Source organism: Lynx canadensis, chromosome E3, assembly GCF_007474595.2.
Source record: "Lynx canadensis isolate LIC74 chromosome E3, mLynCan4.pri.v2, whole genome shotgun sequence".
Taxonomy (NCBI): Eukaryota; Metazoa; Chordata; class Mammalia; order Carnivora; family Felidae; genus Lynx; species Lynx canadensis.
In genome coordinates, this window is record NC_044318.1 from 35,386,341 (window position 1) to 35,402,864 (window position 16,524).

Consider the following 16,524-nt stretch of genomic DNA (forward strand, 5'->3'; position numbering starts at 1 on the left):
GCAACGAGCATTCCCAACAGTGCCCCCAGAGGGTGCTTCACTACAGAGGCTTCAGCAATCCCCTCTCATGCCTCCCAGAGCCTGTGGCCCACTCTAAGTTACTCATGGGCTTCTAATACAAGAGATTCCTGGGGCGCCTGGGTGGCGCAGTCGGTTAAGCGTCCGACTTCAGCCAGGTCACGATCTCGCGGTCCGTGAGTTCGAGCCCCGCGTCAGGCTCTGGGCTGATGGCTCGGAGCCTGGAGCCTGTTTCCGATTCTGTGTCTCCCTCTCTCTCTGCCCCTCCCCCGTTCATGCTCTGTCTCTCTCTGTCCCAAAAATAAATAAACGTTGAAAAAAAAAAATTTAAAAAAAAAAAAGAGATTCCTTGGCCTCATGCTACATGCCATTAGAGCAGCAATTGCTAGTTGCATACTATGTGATTCTGGAAACAGTCACTGTCACAGGCCCTGGCCTGAGGCCTCCCATGCCCAGCTGTCCATATGTCTTGGGCCATGAAAGCCAACATCCCAGCAACGAGCTCAGCACAGTCACCAAGGCCTTTTTGCTACATAACAGAGCTAATCTTGGACCCTCTGGCATAGCTCATCTGCAGCAGAGGGTGGCCTTTCTTGTCCTCAGTACCCTGCCAGATGCCTTGGTGCTGGAGGACGTCACCCTGCTCCCAGACCCCTTGGCCACCTGAGGAGCCCCTTGCTGTCAGCTAAGGAAACAGCAAAGGGAGTCCTCACATTTTCCAGATGGCATTACCACCATGACACCTGCTAGTGTTCCTCGGGGAGTTAATGTTTTTTATCCCTCACCCAGGATGTTCCTGAAGGATAGTAGGACCCAAGGGTCAGCACAACTGGCCAAACTTCAGAGAGTAATCTTAGCACTATTGGCCCTGGCCAACAACTGACCCATCTGTACATCTTTAGATTCTTGAACCAGGTTGCCCCTTTGGGGGTAAAGAACTCTGGGAATGTCCTGTCCCACAGACACCCAAAATATAAATCAAGATCACACGAGTCTCTCTACTTATGAAAGCCACAATGCAAGACCTCACCAAGATACTGGTCTCCTACACAGTTCTAGATATTATTGACAGGGGTCGAGATACTCACCGTACCTCTCAAGATACACAATTCTGGGCCCCCGAACAGGCATTCGACAGGACTCTTACCTCCAGAATTCTTACCAGCCTCAAGCTACAGACCTCACAACGACTTACACAAGTTCAAATCTAATTAAATGCAACATGGTGCAGTTCAGGCATCGAACATCTGAGGTGCGCTGTAATCACGTGTCTGTCTACACTTTTTGATGTTTGACTGCTGACAGCGCTTAAGCCTCACTTCTCCCTCTTTCCCCACATCTGGACAAGTAACAGGAGAGCCTAAATTACTCCTCCTTTGACACCAGTGAGGTGTGTGAGCTACACGGAAGAATCATCGCTCCGGTGCTACCCACTAACCACCATAAAAAAACCAAGCCAGTTTTTTTCTCTGTTCTCTCAAGCCATTTTCGGACCCATGTGGGTACCACCATGATCTCCCCCATTCGGTTATTAGTCTCATGATCTAATAAACTTTTTCGTGCCCTCTTAGGGGTATGTGAGTGTCATCGGACTTGACATCTGAACCAAATTTTTCCCACCACGTGTCCACAATGGCAATCTTGACAATATTAATTCTTCTGATCTATAAACACAGATACGTTTTCATGTATTTAGATTCTCTTTGATTTCCCTCTATAATTTTCTATCAAAAAAAAAGAAAAAAAAATAATCGTGTTCTGTAGTTTTTCAGTGTACAGATGGTCCCTGACTCACAAGTTTTTGACTTCACAATGGCATGAAAGCAACACACGTTCAGTAGAAACGGTTTCAAGTTTTGATATTTGATTCTTCCTGGGCGAGCGATAAGCAGTACACAATACTTGTGATGCTGGGTGGCTGAGCGAGCCACAGCTCCCGGTCAACCACGCCATCGCGAGGGTAATCACGGCAGGGGCAGGGCCTCCAGGGTCTCAGGACTGCTTGACCCTCAGCTCTGCCCTTAACCAGCTGTGTGACCCAAGTCACCGTTCAACTGTTCCACGTAGTCACCTACGATCGGGATTCACTTTCAGGGGGTTGTTAGGAGGGGTAAGCGAGACATCTGGTGAACACACACAGAGTGGGTGGTGAGCAGGGGTCATGCCTGGGACGGGCTGCTCAGTGACCTCTAGGTAAGCTCGATTCCTGGTTGAGAGAACGGGGGGCCGGCTGGAGGCGGGGAGGCAGGGCAGAGCCCGTGGGGCGTCCGCAGTCCGCGCCTGGCACCGAGGAGGGAAGGGGTCAGTGCTGCACCTCGGCGCCCCCAGGTCCGACAGACACACAGGCCCCGGACGTGCTGACTGTGGCAAAGCCCACCCCCACCCTCAGCCCCAGACCTGGAGCAAACAGACACGGAGGCATCTTCCAGTGCACTTTAATCAGAATTCCATCATCCGAAGAGTTCTCATAGCATACAGTGTTGGGATGGGCATGTCAGCTTGGTCCTACAAATGGAATTTCCACAATTCGCACTTGAAACATGTATGAAAAATAAAATATATAATATTTAACTTTATAAATTTCCCCCACTTTACCACTTTGTCCTTAAAATAAATTACTATCCTCTGTCCAATAAATTAAGCAGCCTGGAGTCACTAAGCAACTATCGGCCGAATGACTTCCTTTTCCTGAAGAAGTTCTGGGGGAAATCCTTGAGACAGTCCACAGCTTATAGCAATCCACGTGAATGAAAACTAGCACATTCCTCACAGTGGGGCGAAACATCAAAAATGGGAGCCTGCTAATAATGGCTGTTCTTTTCTGTTAGGAAAAAAAATGAAATCCCCCTGACCACACCGGATGGTTGTAGAAGCTGCAACTGAACGTTTGGCACCAGAGGAGTGAAGAGGCTTTTCAGAGAAGCCATTCCCAGCGATGATCCCATCAAAGCATCGGTCGGAGGGAGAGGTGACAGAGGAGGATGGAAGGCTGCCGAGGCCCTTCTCCAGAACGCCCTTCTGAGTGAGTTCCAGCTCCCAGCCCCCTCTAGAGGCAGTGACGCCCCCTCCACCTTGGAGAAGGCAGGGCATTGTCTGGGCAGCCTGCCTTCCTCAAGCTCAAGGGTTCCTTACAGCGGAAAGAACACCAAGAGAAAGCCCTTCCGCGGGTGGTGGGGGCTGCTTTGCTGCGTGCTCAGCGGACAGCAGGATACACTCGATACATAAGGGACACAGATACTCGGGTGGGATGGCCACACGGCCTTGAAAGGGGACAGACAGAAGGCGCACGTGAGACACCAAGGATCCGGGAGGGTGGGCAAGGCTGTGATTCACTAGCAACTGTAGGGGCTCTGAACAGGGCCCCGAAGACCTTGATCCCCCCCACCCCCAGCAGGAAGTCAGGTATCTTCCCACCTGCAACTCAGGGCCTCTTCCCTACTCGACACAACAAAATCTTGGGAAGGAACAAAGAATCCAGTGACAGGTGCTGCCACAGAGCCTCAGTCTTAGAGATTCCCTGGGAACAAGCTTTGGGGGCCCCAGGCCACTGTGGCAGGGGCTCTATACACAGTTTAATTGGGGGAGCAGGTGGCCTTGCACTTCCGACAGGAGACACCAGCCCCAGGCCCCTAGACAGAGGAGAAGGTAGCTACAAGTCAAGGAGACGCTCCTCACAGGTCTCCACGGGCCACTTTGAAGCCCCTCCAAACACATCAACGTTGTTGTCCACCCAGGGTATGATGTTGCCTGGCATGTTTGTGGAGCAGTTGGCGATGTTGACAATTTCTTGTGCACGAAGGACGCGGTCCCATATGTTGAACTGGCTGAGCTCCCCCACAAATGCCTGTGTGGCGTCGAACCTGCCCCCAACAGTGTCCTGGGAAGGGGGGGGAACAGAACCACATCGGCACAGGTTCAGAAAGCAAACGTGCCCACTAAATCTCCAGAGATGTAATGGCCTTGGGAAGGGGTGCACAGTGAGGAGGGAGAGGGGGAGACTGAAGCATTTTCCTGACTCCCCCAACTCTGACCTCACTCCCTCCCTGACCCGATTCCTGCACGTTCCAGACCTCTAGGACATGCCAAACTACCCCGAGGCTACAGTGGAAAGACACTGGCCCAAAGTCCCAAAGCTAACACTAGACCCGGGTCTCCAGACTCCCAGCCCTTCCCAGCGGGGAAGTCACAGGGTAGTGAGGCAGGGAGTGGGCCAAGGATGGGCCCAGACTCAAGGCTCTCAAAGGAACTGGTCTCTACTCCCTGGCTTTCAGCAAACCTCAAACACAGACCCAAACGTCAACTCTTATCTGCCCAAGAGCAGACAAGCAACTTAGATTTCCTCTGTCTCAGGGAGTGAGGACAGCCTCTGCGGTCACGTTCCCACCCCTAGCTCCCCCGAGGGGCTGAGCATCACACAGGCATGCCCCACGACACTGAGGCAGCAGCTCCCCGAAGATGCCATATCAGCCCCGGGCACCGTGAATCAGTGCTGTGCCCAGCAGAGGTCAAACGCCTAGAGAGAGAACCCATGGTCACTCCATGGCAGCATGAGCTCAGGGACACTCCTGCCCACCTACGGTGGACTCCATTCTGGAATCTATCTGGACCCATCATACCACAACCGGGTCCCCCCGCCCCCGGCCCCTCAGGCCACAAGACAGAATGGACCCAGGTGGCCATCACACCACAGTGGCCAGGTGTGGCAGGCTGACAGCTGGGTGGGCTGTGGGGGTAGGGGGCAGCCTGCAGGCGTGGCCTCGTGACGCGTGGCTGGCCAACACACCCCATCCTGCATCCCCTGCACCTACCTGTTCTTGCCCAAGGATCAGCACCCCCCCTGGCTTGATAGGGTGCCAGGGGGCCAGGTTCTCTCCCGTGCCGAGTTTCTCTCCATCCTGGAAAGCTTCCCACATGCCATCCCGTGTTGTCCAAGTGATACAGATGTGGTGCCACTTGCCGTCACTGACGAACAGGGGCAGCTGTGCAACCTGTTGGCAGCAACATGCAGGTGAGGGCCCCCCATGGGGCTCCCAGGAGTCTGATGTGCACAGGGACCAGAGATCGTGCTGCTCCCAGCTGGTTACCCCTTCTCTGCTATGTGGGAAACAGGGCCTCGGTCTGTGTGTGTGCGAAACACAGACACTCAAGAGGAAAGAGACAGCCTGGGGACATGCCCCTAACCCCACGGTGGCCTGGCTTGCAACTGGACACCCTCAGTCCGTGGCTTGGCTGAGAATCTGGGACACTGTGCAGACCAAGCAGATGTGAAGAATGAGCCCCCGCCTGGCCACACTCGGCCTGAATGCCTCGTGCTGAAGAACCTGAAGGAATCTTTGGAAAACAATCAGACTAGGCATCTACACTCGAGGCAGGGTCTCAAATTCTATCACGGCACTTGGGGACTGTGTGTGTCCTCCTGTGCAGAAAACCAAAGGCCTACAATTACGTGGGAGTGTGTGCTGGGGGGGGGGGGGAGGCTGCACATTCAGACCCCCATACAGAACCAGGGGAAGGGCATTTCTGACCCACGTGGTCGCCTGCGAGCATCCTGTGAGCACCACAGACCAGCCCAACCAGGAACTGTCCTGTTGTTACTGCTGGTATCCTAGCAACCTGGCGCTTCCTCCTGGGAATTGGCTGTTTACATGCCACCGAACCCAAAAGGAAAACAAGGTTCTGGGCCCTCCTGTGTTCAAGAGCGTTATTTAGAACAATTAATCCCTGACTCAGGAACATGGTCACCGTGAGACGGAGCCTGGCAGGGAGATTCCACGCCATTTCCCACTTACACAAACCCCACCCAGGGCAGTTCAGTAGTAAAAGCAGGGTAAGGGGCCAGGGTAGAGGCAGCAGGGAGCCGGAGAGGCCATTCAAGTGCTCAGCTCCAGCAAGGATGTGAGGACACATTTTTGGCTATGTTGAGTCTGCCTTCAGAATGGAAGTTTCAGTGGGGCTCCTGGAGGTCTCACAGATGCCCAGAGCCAAGTTCTCGAGGAGATCATGCTCTTGAACGATGAAACCAGCCCGTCTATTAAAAAAGGATATTTACTCTACAAAAGGCAATACTATAGGGGCAGAGAACAGATCAGTGGTTGCCATGGGCTGGGGTAGGGGCAGAAGCTAACTACGCAGGGGAATGAGGAAATTGTGTGTGGAGAGGGGGGACTGATGGAACGCTTTCATATTTTACTTGCGGTCACACAACTGCATGCATTTGTCGAAAGTGGTCGAACTGTATGCTAAAAACTCTCGGCCTTACTTTATGTAAATTATATCTCAATAAACCACCCCCAAAAGATATGCTGAGAAGTATCCTCCACAGAGAAAGACACACACACACTCCCCCTCCCCTAATCAGCATGGCCCTGGAGAACAGCCCTCACTGACTGGCCCAAGGGCCAGTGACGATTCAGGCTGGCCCACAGAGACCTCAGCTCTGTTCCTTCGATGACCTCTGGCCTGGACCCTGAGATGCTTCTAGGCCAGACTCCCACCTTGGATCTCCACCAGCCATAGCCGCCCACCCCTGCTGCCCTAGGCCGGGCTGAGTCTGTCACCATTCCAAGGAGGACAGCCCTACAGCAGCTGGCTGTCAGACTCTGCAGCACCCTGACCGTTGCCGTGATGGGGGAAGGTGGCAGTCTAAGCAGGCCTCACCTTGTCGTTGATGAGCAGCTCAATGGGGTTGTTACCCCACTCGATCAGCACAATCTCATTGGCCTGCCCAGGCACCGCGTAAGAAAACGGGGTGCCGATGCCCGGCAAGGCGCTAGATCGCAGCCACAGGCAGATGGTGAAGGCATACAGTTCAGGCAGCGTCTTCTTGATCTTGCCGTACAGGTAGTTTGTGCGGAGGGGGAGGGACACTTTGAACGCATCAGGAGACTTGAACGCACTGTTGCCTAGGGGGGTGGAGAAGAGAGGCCGCGGGGCGTTAGCCTGCTCCCCGCTGGTGCAGCCCAGAGCGACTGCTCTCCTGGACCCCCACTTCCCCCAGACGGGTCCCTTGAGCCCCAGAGCACCTGCTACTGGGAAGCCGCTGTTCAAAGTTCTACAACCTAGGAGTAAACAAGAACCTCCCTGCTCCTAAAAGCTGGAGGAAGGAGGAAAGCTGGATTTAATTTTCTGGTTAGAGGCGCCTGGATGGCTCAGTTGGTTGAGCATCCGACTTTGGCCCAGGTCATGATCTCACAGTTCATGGGTTCAAACCCCACATCGGGCTCTGTGCTGAGAGCTCGGAGCCTGGAGCCTCCTTCAGATTCCGTCTCCCACTCTCTCTGCCCCTCCCCGCTCACGCTCTATCTCTGTCTCTCTCGCAAAAACAAACATTTAACAAAAATAATTTTCTGGTTAAATTAAGCCAGAAAACCCTTCCTCAGCTATTTTCTTGAAATCCTGGCTCCTTCAGCAAGGGCGGGGTTGGAACCCTGATGGACTTGGAGGCAGGAAGTCTTAACAGGGACCTGGGCATTCAGTAGACACTTGTCAAGTCCCTGTCACTTCTCACCCTAAAGAATCACTGCCACCCAGGCAAAGGAGTCCACGGCCATGTTTGGACACTACAACTTAATTTAGAAGTGGCTTTTTGGACTAAATCCCTGACACGGACCACCTTGCTCATGATTTGCCCTTTCCTCAAGAGAAGACTGCATCTGTTGACCATTTCCTGCGGTTTGGAACCAGTGGGAGGCAGAGAAATACGGAGGTTTACCTCCCCGCTGAGGTTAGGCACACCTCGCCAGAGCCTGGAGACTTTGGGGTCCACCTGGTACTGATGAGGACCCCCTGACTGTCCCCACGTAAATGGGGTTTCCAAAATCTTTGAAAGCAACTGGTACTCTTCACGGGGTCTAAGTAATTTCCAATAGTTTTGATTTAATCCCAAAATTAACAACAAAAATAAATACATGGAAGGCAAGACCCGGTCTCTGGTTATCACAGATTCTGAAGTTTGTGGGGTACCACCCAACCCTGTGAGTTGTCAGGGCAAAAGCTTCCCTCTTATTTGGGCACTAGATGCTGCCAGGGAAGGAGCCTGAATACCCTTCGCTCATCTGACAAGTATTTATTAGACATCTGCGAGGGGCCAGAAGGACTCCGTCACCATGAGAAACAGCCAGGCTCTCTGGACCCAAAACCGACGGAGCCAAACTGCCTGTGTCTCTGGTGGATGAATCAGCCCCTTCTGTAGAACGCAAGCCAGAATGGATGAGCCCTTCTCCACTACAATGCCCCCAATTCATTTGTGTTCATAGTATATAACGCATAAGAAGCTCTTTGGTGCCATGGTGTGAACCATAGAACCAAGGAAGACCTGAACAGAAAGGCAACAGGGCTCAGCATCGCCCTTTCAACCTCTCTGGAACAGGCGGCAGAGAAACACTAGACTCTGGGTCTCATGGGTACTATTTACTCGGATCGGCTGATCGTGCAGTCTTGCCTCATCCGTCCTGACCTCCCAGGCCTCGGGGCTGCTAAGCACCTGGTGAGGGCTGGCAAGACCTGGTCACCTGGGGAAGGCGAGGGGGCCCCCGGCAGGGCATAGGCCGGGGCTCACCCCGTGTTAGGCTGAAGCAAAATCAAGAGACTACAAAGCCCCAACTCCTGATTTTGCAGGTTGTGCAGCCGAGACACCGAGGCTCAGAGGAGCGAGGTGACTTACCCCTCAGTCACACAGCTAATGAATGACAGAGCAGGGAGTGGCAGTCCTCCCTCAACTACGTGCAGCCCCTAGTATTTAGTCTGCAAACGGCCCTGTTCTTCACGAAGGCATGGTTATCTAATAAAGAGAAATGGCTTCTATCCCGGCAGGTGGGCAGGCTTGCTGATTTAATAAGGCTCAGTGTCGGTAATATCGTTAGCTAGGTGACAACAGATAGGTTTAATTAGACCTGGGAGAGCCGAGGGGCAGAGGAGGGGGCCCACACCCTGAAAGCTGGTGCCCTCTATTTATATCAAACAGCTTGGAGGTTCAGAGGAAACTTAGTTAAAACCAATTAAGGCATTAAAAGGCCTGACCAATAAATCAGAGGCTGCAGGTGGCAGGCAAGTGAAAACGGGTGGGGGCGGTGGGGGCCAAAGAGAGAAGTGTTCTTCCCAGTGGCAAGGTTTACTCAGACTCCGAGGCGGGCTGTGCCTGGCTGGCTGGCCCCCACTCTGGAGGCCCCTGCAGACGAGCAGGTCCCACAACAAAGAAAATGAGCATCCGTGGGTCCAGGGGGCACTCAGGGTTGGACGCTCACCACTGGGCTCTGGGAAGCCTGCTGCTCAACAGGGCTAGAGCCCACACACTACTCCAGGCTACAGCCTCCAAGCCTCTCATCTGCGGGGGTCACCACCAAGTTCAACCCCAGCTCTGCAATCTGCTGGACACGTGGATGCAGGCATCTGATTCGGTCCCTCATCCATCACTAATACCTACCTCACAGGGTTGTTGCAAGAGTCACAGAATGTGGAAGTCACAGCCTAGTGTCTGGCCCAGAACAGGCACTTAATGGGCAGGAGATGATGGACCGAGGGCCAGAGACCCCTTAAGCCCCCACTTTGCACATGCTTGAGGTCCATTTCCTCGGGGCTCAGCAGGATGCTCTGAAGAACACGTTATATTTTCCACTCGCGGTCTATCTGGGGACTGGGAGTTTATCTACCCCTTTAGACTGATCACAAACAGGACAGATACAAACTCAAAGTTACCCAGGAGACAAACCGGTCAGCAAATGACCACTTTCCTCGAAAGACTCATCCCGAGCTGGGTGGAGCACACAGAAGAATTCTAGAGTCAAGGTCCTGGGGGCCCTACAGGAAGGCCAGTCAGGGGCCCTGGCCTGCAGAACTGGGCTCCAGCTAGGACATGGCCCTCTTTTCTGTGCCAGAAGAGCTCCGAGGGCTTCTGCAGAACTTACGTACCGAGAGTATGGGTGCTGGAACGAGGCTGGGGATGGGAGGGACGGTGACAAAGCGGCAGCTCCCGTGTGGCCAAGGCCCAGGCCCCACTTCGGCCCCCTCCCCCTGCCCAACACACCTCTGGCTGAAAGCTTTGGAGCATTTTTCTCACTGGTGTCACGGGTGTAAGAGAAGTCCCGTCTCACCGGTGTGACGTGTCCAGCACACTGCCTGGCACTACTCCACGCTAACTCGGCAGCCTCCTATCGACCTACATCCTTGTAGCAACTTGGCCACCGTGCCTGGCAAGCTACACAGCGTATCCGTGCATAACGCCAGTGGGCCAGGGTTGGGGCTGATTCCTGGCAGGACCATCCTCAATCACACTTATTATTTGCTCAGCCAGCCACAGGCCATCCCCACGCAGTGCCCCATCACTGCAGACACTCCGGGTCCAACTGCAAGGGATGGAAACCAGGCCCCTCCCAGGAGCCATCGGCACCTTCAGTCCCCACCAAGTCGGAAGACGTGTCAACGAGGCTGTGAAGCCGGGCAACCTTCAGGCAGAAACCCTAAACCCCTGTGCACGAGGAGAGACGCCTCAAGTTGAAAGAGACCCCGTCTCATTTGAGAAACGGAGAAGGCAAAGTGGAGCACTGCTGGAATGGTAAAGAATCCCGTGGTTTTCCACACGTAGGACGGGCAGGTTCAGGGACGATGTGGGAGGAGCAGCCGCAGAACCAAGCGCAAAAAGAGTCAGCAGGCAGAGGGGTCTGGAAGCCACCACTCCCTCAAGGGCCCTAGTGGCCTGATGTGTAAATGGGGAAGACCGCTGCGGGGCCAGCCTCTCTGCCCCGATTGGAGCCCAGCCGCCCTTACCCTGCAGCCAAACACCAAGGCGGTGGGGTGGAGGGCTGGGAGGGACGTCAGCCAGAGGGCGACAGAGGAGCCGGCCAAGAACTCACCTCGCTCCAGCTCAGTCACCCTCAGCAGCAGAGCGTTCAGCGCGCTCTCAGTCTTCTGCCGGTGAGCGGAGGTCTCATTGTGAAGCAGGGACTTCTCGTCCTCCAGCTCGGCCACCTTGCGCAGCAGCTGACTCTCCAGCTCCCCCAGTCGCCGCTGGAGGACCTCTCGGAAGTCGCCGGGCAGCACCGCGGTGGACACGTTCACTCGGAGCTGGTGCTTCCAGTTGGGGAGAGGGACGCGTGAAGAAGTATTAAGGCCATTTAGACAGAAATTGTGAAACGCAGCTCTAAAAGCCCAACCACACAGGAAGAAGCTTCCCAAACGGGAGTGTTAAACCGTGCCAAGGGGCACACTTCACTGATGCTTTTTTTCTTCTTTTGTACGGAAAGGATTTCAAAGTCAAACAAGAATTACCTTGCTGCAATATCTGAAACTTAGGAATTTCATTTTTCTCTCTCAGAAAGCTGGTTTTCTCCTCTTGCTAAAAAGTCAAAATTTTAATCACTATCCACCATTCTTGGGTCAAGACTGCAACAGAGCTACGACTAAAAAAAAATTGCTTATCAAATGGTACTCGAAGCTGATGAGCCTTCATCTAGAAATGAAAACAGCTTCCAAATTCCCGTGTGGCAAAAAGGTGAATAACCATGCTTGCCAGAGATGTTACTGGAAAATGAGAGCTCTAAAACATGACACTTCTGAATTCCAGGAATCTCTGCTTTTAATGCTGTTTCTAAATCCTCACTTCCTCTTTATTTTACTCCTGTACCATCATGTTGGCTCTGGAGGCACACTGCCACTGCCTAGCCATGAATCCTTGGCAAGCTATGTACCCTCTAAAGCATTCCGAATTGTAAAATGCAGTCAGTAGGATCTGCCTCAAAGGACTGTTGTAAGGGTTAAAATTAGACAGCACGACTGGTGCATATTTAGTGACTAGAAACGTTGGCTGTTGTTAATCATCATGAATCAGGGAATATACAGATGCTGAAAATACTGTATTTAGCCATCATGCCGCGGGAAATCCTCAAATAATTTTGCAATAATTACCACCTGTAATTGAAACCTAGTTTCCCTAATAAGTATTCTGGTAAACGTTTCCAACAGAAACATCCACGCTTCTTAAATAGGATTGGAAAGTGAAGACGAAGTTACATGAGAATTTCTTTCAAAGTTCCAAACTGCATACGCCTTCCAAGAAAGCACGGAGTAAGGTTCCTTCTCCTTTGGAAGGGCACCTCAGAAGGTCGCAATTCGTGGACAGTGTCTTTGAAGTTAACGGGGTTTCCTCCAAGGCGCAAACTGATGTGGCCCGTGACCCGCCCGCGATCGCCCCCGGCAAGACCCTCAGGTCTCCGCCCGCTCGGGTCCAGCCCGAGCTGATTTATAAAAGGAGAACACGGGACGCCCAGGGCAGCTGACCTCACGCGGCAGCCTCATGTCACCGGGCACAGCTTTTGGGAGCGCGTCCGGCTCCGGGGGACTCGGAGATCCACAAGAGGTTAGAGGTTCGCTCGCTGGAACCTCGGGAAGTGACTGTCCACCCGGCGGACAGTCCCGGCGCACGGGGAGGGAGTTAACCCCTTCCTTCCAGCAGGAAGCGGGGTGGGGGCGGACTGCGAGCCATCCAAGTAAGTTGGCGAGCAGGACCGAGAAGCCCTCCCCTGACCCCAAGCGCAGCTCGCCCTGCGTCCGGGCCCGCCCAGGCTGGCAGGCAGGACCCTGCGCCCCGCCTCTGCTCCTCTCCTCGGATCCTCCCCCCACCAGAACCCCCGCACCCGGCTACCTCGAGGCTCTCCAGGCGGTCCTTGAGGGTCTGCAGCGAGCGGCTGAGCTGCTCCACGACGTGGCCGGGGTCCCGCGGTAGATCGCCCATGGTGTCCTTGCCCGCGGCCGCCCGGCCCGGCGCCTTGCCGCCCGCCAGCCCCTCGCAGCGCGCCAGCTTGCCCGTGAGCTCGCGGATGGCCTCGCGCTGCGCGCCCAGCGTCTCCTTCTGCTGCACGACGGTCTCGCGCAGCTGCAGCACCGCGGACCGCAGCTCCTCCTCGGGGCTCAGCGCGCCGCCCTGCATGGGCATCGCGGGCAGCGGGCAGCCGGCGCGCGCCGCCTCCGGGGGCAGCGCGGTGCACACGAATCGGCTGCCGGGCGCCGGGCCGTCCTGGGCGCCGGCGGCCACGGCGAGCGCCACGCCGGCGGCCAGCAGCGCCAGCATCCCGCCGCCGCAACGCTCACTCCAGCATCTGCGGGCGAGCGGGAGGGCGCCGTCGGGGCGCGCGGCGGAGGCGCCTCCGCGGCGGGCTGCGGCCGGGCACGCCGCTCGAGGGCAGCTAGAGCGCGGGAGCCGGTGGAACTGTCCGCCTAACACACCGCGCTCGCTCCGCCCGGCGCAGCGTTCTGCTCTTACCCGGCCCGCGCGCCCTTTCTTAAGCTGGGGGGGAGGGGGGTGGGAGAAGGCCCCGGCGCGTGGGGCGCAGCGCCGCGAGCTCTGATTGGCCCGGCTGGGCGCACGTCAGCGAGGGGGCGGGGCGGGGGCGCCTTCTCGCGGCTGGCGGGCGGGCCTGTGGGGCCGAGCCGGGGGCGCGAGTGCGGGGTCCCGGGGCCCCCAGCAAGGAAGAACTGAGGAAAAAGGGGGGGAAAAACACTCTCGAGTGCCTTCGCGAGCCTTGGCCGGCGTGTCCAGGCGCCCCGAGGACCCACCCGAGGACGCAGGCGTCGCGGGCTGAAGAGAAGCCGGGAGCTTCCCCGGGGCGCCTTCTGGGCTTCCGGCGCGGCGCGAGGCCTCGCTCAGCAGCCACCGCCGCCCCTGTGGGGAGGGACCCCCGCCCCCCAAGTGAGGACAGTGAGGAGGAGCCCCAGGAGGAACCCAAGGCTGCCGTCGAGAGACCCCTTCTCCCCCGCGGGCCTCGTGGGCTTCCCGGTGCGGGCCGCCGCGCCCGCGTCACCCGAAGGCGGGAAGGAGACGCACGACGGTCGCCCCCGTGCACGTCCACCCCCCCCCCCCGGTCCCCACTCCCACCCGCCGCCTGCGGAAGACTTCTCAGGTCCGCGGGCACCGGAAACGCGCGCCGGCTGCCGACTGCGCGGAGGGGGCGTCCGCACACCCTCGCGCGCGCGCGGCCCCCACCGGGGGGCCCGGAGCGGGGGCCGGAGTCACTCACGAGGCCGCCCGCAGAGACGTCGCGTGCGGGCCTGGCGACAGCCCAGCAGGTGGTGTGACCTTATTCAGCGAGGCCTGGGCTCCTTGGCTTCGTCGGAGCGCGGCCACGGAGATGGCACCGCGTAGTATACCGGGGCCCCACCCTTGCGAGCGGGCTGCCCGTAGATCCACTTTCCCAATTTGACGCCGCTGTCCGCTCGTTCTTGGAGAGCACAGCTTTGGACAGAAACCCCAAAAGGCAGGAGCAAATTTGTTTGAAAATCTTGGCTGTGGCGTGCAAACAAGTTCAGAGGGATTTTTGAGGCACAGCTACAGACTGAGCTGGTTTACTGCACATTATAAATGGAAAGTTTTTTTTTCCTCCGTATTTTTAAGAAATCCTGTTGCAAGGTCATTAATCACATTATCCATTATACCAGAAACAAATGGATTTGTCACTTATGCACAGAAGCTGAGGTTGATGCTGAAAACAAATTGTATCAAAATAAATGAAATTATTATGATAATATAAAACAGACCGCAGTGATTAATCTCCAGAAACCAAATTTTGACCTGCTTTGCACTTCAAACAATAGCTTCTGTTATGTAAATAGTCGTGGGGTTTTCAAGGACAATGTTACTAAATTACGAGGAAAGTTCTATTCGTGGAAATCTCTTCATGGATAAACATTAGAGCCAGAAAATCTGTTCTCCACAACACCCAAAACAGAGGACAATGGAAGTGATGATGGCTCAGGTAAGAATATAAGTTTGTAAAAAAGGTATGAGGTGGGGAGGAGGGAGACTGGGTAATGGGCTTATGCTGCTGCTGGTAGGGGTCACCAGGAGGCATCAGCTTCACCTAGTAAGCATGACCTTGAACGGGCTCATTCCTTCTACATCCTTACTTCAGCTCCTTGAAAACCCCCAAAGTTCCAGCGAGCCCACATATACACAGGCTGCAATAATGAAGGCAGTCAGGTTGCAAAACATGTTAAAAAATGTTACGTTTTAGATGATTCCATAAAGGCACCAAATCCAGACATGTTCAGAATGATCCAGGTAAGGATTTCGCTCTTCAGTTTTCACTCCATAGGTTTGATGATTTTTCCTGAGACCAAAGTGGATCTTAATTGGATGTCAAAATAGAGTAATATAGCCTATATTGTTCCCATACATCCATTCTTGACGCACACCAATGACATTTACGTTCGCAACTACTTGAAATGGATGCTTGTTCCTTTAATAATTAAATAAAGTCAATTGTATTTCCAGAATCCTAATTTTCTCATGAACAAAGAAAGCAGTGTGTAAGAAGGCATAAAAATAACAAAGCATATATCCGAAAATAATTACTCTTAAAGTTCTCAAAAGAGATTCCAGTACGGGAAATTGTCAGTGAAATTGCCAAAGCCCGGAGAGAGAGACCCAGGCATTTAAGATGTTATTTCCTTTGGAGGCAGTATAATTAGAGGGCTTAGTTCACAGGGTATATGCTATTTAGGGTTTGACTTTGGCTTGCTGGTGCAGCAGAGAGTCTGCTGGCTTAGGAACAGGGGAACTGAGTCCTCATGCCCACTCTGTCACTAGCTGAGTGGTTTGGGGCAAGTCATTCCTCTTCCCTGGACCTCAGTTTGCTGTGTATCAAGTAAAGAGCTTAGACTAGACTCTTCCAAAGACCCTTCTGGGGTCTGATAGTTTGGAAAAGAATCACTGTTGGGTGTGACGAACGTTCCGGAGCCTTGTCCTTTCTGTTTGTGTTACAAACCACCTGTAGCCCAGGAGGAGTATGGGAAGGCGGGGTGTTTGCGTATCCGGTGGATAAACCTTCACACAAAGATGTGCCGTAGCTGTGGTTGAGACCTGCTCTCGGCAACGTGAAAGCTTGCCCTTGGTTTACTCACGGCGCAATACTGTCTACCTGCAGGATCCCACACGTGTGACTCATGCTGTCCATAAGGATGGTTATGCGAGTGGCTGAGACCAGGGCCCACAGATTTTCCTCCACTTGAAAAGTCGTGCCGATCCTGCCGCAGTGAATCAGCTCCACCTAATCTCTTCGTGTAACTGATGCTGCAGCATAGTAACCACCCACTCATTCACTATGTCTCCTGGCTCCCAGGTCAGCTGAGAGCCCAGTATGGACTTAAACCGTGTGCTGGAAATCCTGATGAGCTCATTCCGCCTCCATTTTATTGCCCCATCTGTTTGCTTCCCTTGTTCTTCTCACATGCATTTTTATCTTGGTCTTCTGGGAAATGTGCTAATTTCCACCACGGTGTCAGAGGATCCCATCTTATACTTTTCTTACATTTCCTCTTCTCTTTCTCGGTGCCACTTGGGAAGTCAGGAATGGGGGTGTGAGCTCAATAACAGAATCCAAGGACAGCTTTCTGTGAACATGACTCAGGAACTGTCCTCCCTACTGAATTTCAGTTGGGAGGAGAACTAAGAGTGTGTGTGATGTTTTGGGATGTTTTTGTTTTGTTTAATTTTTTTTCGATCGGACTCAGTGCAGATAC

At 54.4% G+C, this 16,524-nt stretch overlaps 1 protein-coding gene across 1 annotated transcript; it reads right to left on the reverse strand.

The window, feature by feature from the left end:
* Positions 1 to 2,436: 2,436 nt before the first annotated feature.
* Positions 2,437 to 13,078, reverse strand: NPTX2 (neuronal pentraxin 2). The gene is made up of 5 exons (XM_030301473.1): positions 12,653 to 13,078; positions 10,866 to 11,082; positions 6,676 to 6,920; positions 4,827 to 5,006; positions 2,437 to 3,895 (listed from the first exon to the last, which is right to left on the reverse strand). The coding sequence occupies exons 1-5, from the start codon at positions 13,076 to 13,078 to the stop codon at positions 3,668 to 3,670; spliced, it is 1,296 nt and encodes a 431-aa protein (XP_030157333.1). The 3' UTR covers positions 2,437 to 3,667.
* Between the last annotated feature and the right edge of the window lie 3,446 nt (positions 13,079 to 16,524).

What these genes read in the sequence shown, in the direction of transcription:
- NPTX2 (XM_030301473.1), bottom strand. Translation starts at nt 13,078, where the DNA reads ATGCTGGCGCTGCTGGCCGCCGGCGTGGCGCTCGCCGTGGCCGCCGGC. An exon ending in AGCTGCTCATCAACGACAAG is followed by an intron (nt 5,007 to 6,675) that starts GTGAGGCCTGCT and finishes TGCTGCCAACAG; the next exon opens with GTTGCACAGCTGCCCCTGTT. An exon ending in TGATCCTTGGGCAAGAACAG is followed by an intron (nt 3,896 to 4,826) that starts GTAGGTGCAGGG and finishes CCCCCTTCCCAG; the next exon opens with GACACTGTTGGGGGCAGGTT.